The 9,545-nt window shown below is 39.7% G+C and overlaps 1 protein-coding gene across 1 annotated transcript; it reads left to right on the forward strand.

Annotated features, from left to right (window-relative positions):
- Window positions 1-734: 734 nt before the first annotated feature.
- On the forward strand, window positions 735-6,590 carry LOC148135743 (putative G protein-coupled receptor 139). Its single transcript, XM_087984340.1, has 2 exons — window positions 735-804; window positions 5,686-6,590. The coding sequence occupies exons 1-2, from the start codon at window positions 735-737 to the stop codon at window positions 6,588-6,590; spliced, it is 975 nt and encodes a 324-aa protein (XP_087840466.1).
- The last annotated feature ends 2,955 nt before the right edge of the window (window positions 6,591-9,545 follow it).

Below are 9,545 nucleotides of genomic sequence, written 5' to 3' on the forward strand. Positions count from 1 at the left end.
TAAACCACGCTTCCCTTACCTTATCACTTCCTCCCTCTCTGACAGAGACATACCTATCAAGGACACGCAATATCTGTTCCTTAACTTTTGAGGGGGTTTGGTCCACTTCATAACAATTGCCACAGATACAACTGGAATAAAATACTGAAGTGGCAATTTAACTGAACATGCATCAGACTCAAATTTCAAAATCTGAATGAGAAACTGCCGGAACAGAATGTAATCGGTCTGGCTATGTGACTGAACTCTATACATATGGCAAATAAACCAGTAGCTATTATAAATGAATCACAAATCATGTGTAATATGTGTAAGATTCAAAAATGCTCGAGAAGTCTGGCAACATCTGTAGAGAGAAAGCAGAAATAACATTTTGGGCCCAGTGACTCTACATCAGAACCTTATATGGATAAATAGAGACTGTGAAGCTGAATTGTCATGTTGATGGATCACTCCTTGGCAAACTCTGCTACGTTTTCTTTGTTGGGCAAGTTTTGACATTCAAATTATTTTGGCTTTTCATTGCTTGAATAATTTCCAACATTTTATTGAAAACAGTTTGAGCCGCTGATGTAATGTGTTTGTTCAAGTAAGTGTAACTAAAAGAAACGAAAACGTTCACAGTAATGTCAGTGGGGATTTATTCCCTGTGTATATCGTGGACCATTTAAATTAACCGGTTCAGAGGACCTTCAGCTGAACTATCGTTTTCAGACCATTTGAAGCAACTGGAAATGGAACCTGCAATAATTGTTCAGGTGGAACGGATTTACATGCCGATTCTAGCAGCTGTTGGAGTCCCTGGTAAGCTATAACCTCTGTTGCTGATGCTGAACATCGATGCGAGCTCTGTTGCGTTTGTTGACATCTGTTCTCATGGAGTTTATCTCACAGCTGTTTGTTCAGTCGAACAATTGACTCAAGGAATTATTCTGTCCACAGTGCTGCCGCCTGTTCCAAACAAGATTGCTTTATAATTGCAATAAGTTTGATTTGTTAAGTTCTTCATTCAGAGTTGTAGTTGAACAAAGAAGCAGAGGGGCATGTTTAAGGCAGAAATGTGGTAACGTCTCTTTCTCTCCGAGGGTTGTGAGTCTTCAGAATTCTGTGCTTCAAAGGATGGTGAATGCATTTTTAAAAAATCATGAACGCAGTCAATGTTTTGATGACCAATGAGACGAAAGCTTACCAAGGATATTCAAAAATGTTCAGGAATGTAGAATTTTGATAATAGCCATGTCAGCCTGAAATTGATGTGAAATTGTAACAGGATGGAAGGGCTAAATATGTAATTCCTTCTCCATGTTCGTATGATCCACGTGTTAATGGAATGTTACTTTCCGTGTGTGTGTGTGTGTGTGTGTGTGTGTGTGTGTGTGTGTGTGTGTGTGTGTGTGTGTGTGTGTGTGTGTGTGTGTGTGTGTGTGTGTGTGTGTGTGTGTGTGTGTGTGTGTGTGTGTGCACATGCGCTGTGAAAAGGCTTCTGGCTTAGAGCCAGGGATCAGAGAATCAGATGTTTATTTACAGTTTTATTGTGTGAGTCTCACGATCAGAATTAGAATAATCGAATCACCGAAGTTTGGAAGCAGGTCATTCGGCCATGAATTCTACATCAAACTGTCAAAGAATACTTACCAACCTACACAAATCCTTTCTCCCTCATTTCCTATGCCTAATCCACTTATTCCGCGCACTACAGACAATTTAGAATTCTAATCTTACGACCTTACACATTTTTGTACTATGGGAGGAAACTGGATTATCCAGAGGAATCTCCTGCACACACAGGCAGAATACAAAAACTGCACAAGTTGCACCAAGTTGGAACTGGACCGAGTTCACTGACTCTGTGAAGCTGCTGGCTGAACACTGAGCCATAGTTGCACTGAAAAATTACTTTGGTGAGAGTGTTTTCAGCGACAACAAAGGTCCTCTACAGTCCAAATGTTACAGTGAAGAAGCAGGACATACTCAGACCGTACTCTGTGTTAAACTTTGCTTGAAATTTATCCACATTACTGTTAATGCTATGTTGTTTAATTTTGTGCATGCCTGAGAGTATTTCGGATTTGTGGAAGGCGAAAAAAAGGAAACACCAGTCATAAATTAACGTAAGTTCAGAAGAAACTAACGTTGAGAAAGTGCCGTGACAGAATTTGATCGGGAAGAAGACAGGAGGCACGTAGCTATGTAGATATGTGTAGAGCGAGCAAGATTGGCAAGAGATTCGGAGAGAGCGAATGATGAAAAGATGATAGGGATACAGTGTAAAGAGACAGGGGAGGAAATAGCTGTGGTTGGGAGGGGTGACTGAGTTTCACAAAGTTGAGACGGAGATGCGAAATCACAGTTTGGAGTTTGTAAGATAGAGTGACGGTGAGGGAGAGAGAATAAATGAGAGGAGACGTGGAGATGAAGATGTACTCAGATAGGAGGTGTAGCTGCGCAACAAATAAATCATTCACAGAAAATCGTTAGAGAATTTATGTTTCTTTTTGCTGTCAGAATGCTATCTGATTGATTTATATTTCAGGTTGGCCTCGCTCCCTCTAACTTTTTCCTTTCAGTATTTCTCTTCCACCAATTTGTTGCCATTCAGAACTTCGAAACTGCCTCTGTGATCAAAATAGAATCATTTCTTCACACCCAGGATTTTGAAACACCCTTAAAAGTTTGTTCCCACGGAAATTGAGAAAGCGCAAGTCTGTTGGGCTGTAATGTAATTGAATTCTACAAATCAGTCTTGTGGAATTATTAAATTTGCTTTGCACCCATGGTTACTTCGTCAATAATATCAGTGGACAACGAGTTTGATGATTGAAATGGATCTTGAAGCATTTACTGGATATTAGATTTACTGAAACACTGCTACAATATTTCCCATCGCATACCTATTTTCAGGCAAGCGAATTGTAAGTAAACGTGATGGCACAGTGGTAGCACAACTGATATGGTAATTGCAGAGTCTCTGACTGTGTCGGCATAGGTTCAAATCCCATTGCTGCGGGGTTAATTTGATTTCAATAATTAAATAAAGTTTCAAGCATACTCAAAAACATGTCTCCTTTAGTGAAGGAAATCAGTTGGCCAATATGTGACTTCAGAAACGTGCTTCATTGTTAACTATCTTCAAAGAATTTCAAGTGACCAACAAAAGCTGGCACATGGTGATTTTCAATGCATGAAATATTAAGGAAAGACCTATTCTGTACATCTATTATTCCGAACTAGCTGCTTATGTCAAATTGTGTTCATTTCAGTTTCATAAAGCTTCCTTTCTTTGCAAATGGCATGTTCAGTCCAAACGTCTTACAAGTTATACAGCCATAGAGTCATAGAGATGCACAGCATGGAAACAGACCCTTCAGTCCAACCCGTCCATACCGACTAGACATCCCAACACAATCTAGTTCCACCTGCCTGCACCCGGCCCTTATCCCTCCAAACTTATCCTGTTTATATACCCGTCCAAATGCCTCTTAAATGTTGCAATTTTACCAGCATCCAATACTTCCTCTGGCAGCTCATTCCATACATGTACCATCCTCTGTGTGGAAAAAGTTGTGCCATAGATCTCTTTATATCTTTTCCCTCTCACCCTGAACCCATGCCCTATAGTTCATGACTCCCCGCCCCAGGGAAGACTTTGCCTATTTCGCCTATTCCCCTCATAATTTGTAAATATATATAAGGTCACCCCTCAGCCTCCGACACTCTAGGGAAAACAGCCCCAGCCTGTTCAGCATCTCGCTATAGTTCAAATCCTCCAAACCTGGCAACATCCTTGTAAATCTTTTCTGAACCCTTTCAAGATTCACAACATCTTTCTGATAGGAAGTAGACCAGTGGCCTAACCAATGTCCTGCACCCCCGCAACATGACCTCCCAACTCCTGTATTCAATACTCTGACCTATAAAGCGAAGCATACCAAACGCCTTCTTAACGGTCCTATCGAACTGCGACTCCACTTTCAAGGAGCTACGAACCTGCATTCCAAGATCTCTTTGTTCAGCAACACTCCCTAGGACCTTATCATTAAGTGTATAAGTCCTGCTAAGATTTGCTTTCACAATATGCAACACCTCGCATTTATCTGAATTAAACTCCATCTGCCACTTCTCAGCCCATTGACCCATTTGGTCAAGATCCTGTTGTGAACTGAGGTAACCCATTTCACTGTTCACTACACCTCCAATTTTGGTGTCATCTGTAAACTTACTAACTGTACCTCTTGTGCTCGCATCCAAATCATTTACGTAAATGACAAAAAAAGTAGAGGACCCAGCACCGATCCTTGTGGCACTCCACTGGTCACAGGCCTCCAGTTTGAAAAACAGCCCTCCACCATCACTCTCTGTCTTCTAACATTGAGCCAGTTCTGTATTCAAATGGCTAGTTCTCCCTGTATTCCATGAGATCTAACCTTGCTAATCAGTTTCCCACGGGGAACCTTGACTAACGCCTTACTGAAGTCCATATAGATCACATCTGCCACTCTGTCCTGATCAATCCTCTTTGTTGCTTCCTCAAAAAAACTCAATTAAGTTTGTGAGACATGATTTCCCACGCCACTAGGATTCTCGTAACCCAAGATGAAGGACAGGAAACATTGCTGGCTGTAACAGTTGCTCCTTTTTTGAGATATTTTAGGAGTTGGAGCTGATTTCCTCGAATGCCAAGTGCAGCAATTACTGTTTTATATGCTGTTGCATTGGTTTGGAACTTTGGAAAAAAAAGTCAAAACAACAGCAGTTTTAAAAGGGAGAAGAACGACAAAGGAAACACATGATGAAGTCATTGCAGGAGAGGGAGAGAACTTGCACAGTTACGGCCTTTGCTGTTTGAATTCATGTACCGCTGAATACTGGAATGCATCTGGGAAAATGAAAAACAATGAAATTCACTACTGATCTTGGAGGAACTGTTGGGAAAATTTCATAGCACAGAATCAGATAAGTTAAGCACTGTTTTAATTGTGGCCTACAGAGAATCTGCAGTAGTGAGTATAATGGGTTATTTCGTGATTTTATGTTTTTGGAGATATGTCTCTTCATTAAACATAAAATCTAAACAATAACTATTAATTTAACCTGGGGCAGTGTTTGTAGAGGAATGAGATGGTGTTATTTTCCGGGTCTGTAAATTGTGAAGGAAAAAAATGGTCTTTATTAGAGTGATATGTACTTCTTGTCAGATGGGGGAGTTTAAAGAGAGTTTAAGGGTTACTGCCGATTATATCTGTTTTAATGCTGTTGGCTGCGAATCTTATCTTTATTCCATACCTATTTTCCGCATGCATTCTGTCTTTGTGTACCACTTCCTCTCAATTTACTTAACAATCGACTCAATCAGATTTCCACAGCAATCACTCTGGTTGCCGATTAGACTTGTTTATGAATGGATACCACATATATAAAACATCTTATCCCCTTCCTTCATTCACTGTGTTCTAAATCAGCCATTCAAATAGATTGCATGTGTATTCTTCTAAATTCAGGTTTTGAGTAAATAAGTGGTAAACAACCTTATGTACCAAAGAAAATTGAGCTAATGCACTGAGCAAAATGGCATCTCCAATCATTGAAGGGAATAAAACCAATGAAAATTTGAATCTCAGAATGTAAATTGTGCTTTACTCTGCATCTGATCCGAAAATTATATGATAATTTTTCTTTCTCTTTTAGTTAACCTCGTTGCAATCGTCATCCTGTCCCGCAGAATGTGTTCTTTGTCCAAATGCATCATTCGCTATCTATTTGGTATGGCCGTGGCTGATCTCCTCGTCGTGGTCACGGAAGTAATACTTAGGTGGATGGCTGCAATGTATTTCCGAGATTCATTCCTGCTCATTACACCTGTTTGTTGCCTCACGACCACTTTGAGTTTTGCAGCTACAGTTGTTTCTATCTGGCTTACTGTAGCTTTCACATTTGATCGATTTGTGGCCATTTGCTGTGAGAAGCTAAAAACAAAGTACTGCACTGAAAAAACAGCAACTGTGGTTCTAACAACAGTGAGCATACTGAGCTGTTTGGAAACCCTTCCCTGGTACTTTACACAGGAAGCTCGATTTATGATTGGCAGTGTTCCCTGGGAATGTAGGTTGAAACTAAGTGTTGTTTTTTCCACGTCATGGACCGCATTTATAATGTTTCATTTCGCATTAACTCCAATTCTCCCATTCTTTCTTGTCTTTCTCCTCAATATTCTGACTGTCAGACGAATTGTAGTGACAAGTAGAGTTCGACATGGGTTCCAGGGCTGCAGCATTGGAGAAAATCACAAAGATCGAGAGATGGAGAAGCGAAGGAGATCCATTGTTCTACTCTTCAGTATATCTGGCACTTTCATTATTTTATTGGTGACTCGTCTTGTTTATAATATTTATTTGCGAATTGCAAATATTGCATTTTATACCTCCCGCTCAGATCCCCGTTATATAACAGAACGGGCATCAGTCATGTTACAGCTTCTCAGTACCTGCACCAACACTTTCATTTACACTGTGACTCAGCAAGAATTCAGAAATGAGCTCAAAAATGGTATAAAATACCCACTCAACCATATTGTAAAATTAATAAAACATTGAACCCTATTACAGCAACAGTAGACTTGACCCTAGTTAAATTATGCTGAAAGTAGAAAAATTCCCAGGACAGAATAAGCCTAAATCTGCAAGTGAGTTCACATATCATTGCAGTCATTAACTGATGCATCTTGTATCGAGTTGCGAGGATCATTGGTGAATGATAAAAATGACATAATGTAAGAATAACCACACAGTGTGCTACTATACATTGTGTGTATTACATTCGGCTCTCCAGTGTGTCATTAATTCACTTCTTTTATTCTGAATGATAACGACTTGAAAAAGAACTTAAATATTCTTGTCTGTATAATCAATACCCCCGGCTCCTTCCCCTCACTTTCGACTTCGCCATTTATTTTTTTCGTGTCAACTCTCCAGAGACAATTGCATGATGATCTATTACATTTGGAGGCTCGAGAAGACCGGGATTTCTTAAGGAGAAGGATCTGATAGCATGGAGAGCCGTTTCTGTCTGAGCTGAGGCTTCCTTGAGTACAGCTAACATCAGTGCTGACATCAGGGATGGCAGCATCAAAAAGGCCCAGAAGTAGCATGTAGAACGATTGTTTTCACCACATTCTTGATGCCCAACTCCTCCTCCTACCACTGTAAATATCTCTCTTGTAATTTTAGAACCCCTAATCATCCCACATCGACAGAACAACTTCAGGAGATCAATTTAAAATCATGTCACTCTCATGTTCAATGTGAGACATGGGTTGATATTTTTCACCACAAGCTTGCCAATTCTGCACCTTCGAAACAGCATGAGAATTGGCTGCACAGTGGCTCAGTGATAATTACTGCTGCCTCACAGCACAAGGCAACGGGGTTTATTTCCATTCTTGGGCGATGTATTTGTGGACTTTGCATGTTCTGCCATGCCTGTGCGAGTTTCGTCCGGTTGAACTGGTTGAACACTCAAAAAATCGGCAGATTAGGTGGATTGACCATGATACATTGCATCTTGTGTGCATGCTCAGCAAGTTACCTGTGCCAATTTCAGGGTTACAGCGATTCGATGGGGTGATCTTCAGTGGGTTGGTGTGAACTGTATGGACCGGGTGGCCTACCTGCACACCGTAAGAATTCTAATAATTGAATAAAAGGTCTTTGCTCATCACTCCACAAATAATTCATTTGTCATTTATGTTATGAAGTAGTAGGCGTGTACTGTACCTTTAGGAGAGAGATAATGCAATTTTGCACTGAGAGCTTATACGCACTTGCCATTAGACTAACGAGCAGTCTCAGAGTGAACTGGGAAATTGAAAATATGCAGCATTTGGCTGTGGAATAGATACCTGAGTTGTTTTGACAACAATTCGAATTTAACCAATGAATTTAGTTGTGCCTCAGGATGATGAAACCAAATCGAATTTGAATTTGTTGTGTTTGTCAACCTCGAACCAATGAGATGATGCAATGTGTCGGGTTCAAAGAAGCAGACAGTTTGACAGCTAGGCAGAGAGAGACCAACTGCTAACTTCCGGCAAACATTCTGTATCAAAGGTACTGTTTATATGTGAAGCATCTTTGCAGTAAAAGACAGAAGGTGACACAGGGAAATCTGCGGCCAGAACAAGACAGTCATCAATGCTCTGTGGTGTTAAACCTAAATTGATGTCATGTTCATATTTTCTTTATGGGAACATTATGTGATTATAGAATTAGAGGCAGAGAACAATCATTTAAGAAAAAGGAGCTGTATAGTTAGTTGTTGTTGTTTAATGCACACTTTTAGATTTCATGAAAAAATTGATATGTTTTCTTTAAATGGTGGAATTTAGCAGTTGTCTATCACTCATACTTTAACAGATTAAGAGACGAGGTGAGTTTTCTTTTGGTGTTTGGGTTAATTAACAGAAGGGATCACTGCTGTGTCGTAACAGTTTCTTGGTTCTTCTGGTAATTGGTCAGGTATAGACAGATCCAGTCTGAGATTTGGACAGTTGTGAACAGATTTGGATTGCTAAATATCCCAGCAGATTTAAACACTTTTCGATTGGTGTCCCACATCTTTAAATAACCGTAGGGTGAGACGATTTGTTGAATTTTAGTCACTTGTAATGTTTAAATTAAAAGTGAGAGAAGCGGCTCTTAAGATTGCTCAAAAGCTTTTGGGGTTTGAAGGTGATTCCTAAATTTGCCAAGAAAATTTATGATCACAGAAAGAAAAAGCCATACATTTAGAATTAGCAAAGAGGTTGGAATTGGTTTTAACCAAGAACAAAAGGTAAAGCAGCGATTGTAAGCAAGTTAGTTAGTCAAGCACTGACAACGAAACAACCAAGTACAGCAGAGTTAGAGAAACATAAATTTCATTTGAGGAATTTGAAGTTAGAAGACAAAGAAAGATAAAGAGAGAGATAAAGAGAGAGCAAAGAGAGAGAAAGGGCGAGAGAGAAGAAAGAAAGAGAGGGATAATGAGACAGAGAAGAGAGAACAAAGACAGAGAGAAGAAAGGTAATGAGAGGAAAAAAGAGAGAGAATTTTCTTAGCTGAGCAAAGATATAGAGAGAATAAAGGGAGAGACAAAGAGAGAGAATGGAGATGGAAAATTGGAAAGGATATGAACTTCAGAATTTGCACGTTAGTCAGGATACACAACTTCACAGATTGGAGATGAAGAGACCGGGTTCTGATATATACAAATATGTTAAAACATTGTCACATTTTGATGAGAAAGATGTCCACGCCTTCTTTATTTCATTCTTAAAAATGGCTAGTCCGATGAAGTGATCAGAGAACTGGTGGGTAATGCGAGATCAGTTTAACCTGGAAGGCAGAGTTATGAGCTATTTCTTTGCTGTCATATGAGGGGTGAAGCCATTATGAAGATGTCAAACAGGCTATTTTGAATGCTTATGAATTTGTACCAGAAGCGTTTAGCCAGCAATTCAGAAAATTATAGAAGGAACCAGGTCAGATTTAGGTTTAGTTGGAAATAATTCA

Source organism: Chiloscyllium plagiosum, unplaced genomic scaffold, assembly GCF_037043375.1.
Source record: "Chiloscyllium plagiosum isolate Xiang-an unplaced genomic scaffold, Cpla_swu_hap1 HiC_scaffold_48, whole genome shotgun sequence".
Lineage (NCBI taxonomy): Eukaryota > Metazoa > Chordata > Chondrichthyes > Orectolobiformes > Hemiscylliidae > Chiloscyllium > Chiloscyllium plagiosum.

Coding starts and splice junctions, on each gene's coding strand:
- LOC148135743 (XM_087984340.1), top strand. CDS start 735: ATGGAACCTGCAATAATTGTTCAGGTGGAACGGATTTACATGCCGATT. Junction 805..5,685: donor AGCAGCTGTTGGAGTCCCTG/GTAAGCTATAAC, acceptor TTTCTCTTTTAG/TTAACCTCGTTGCAATCGTC.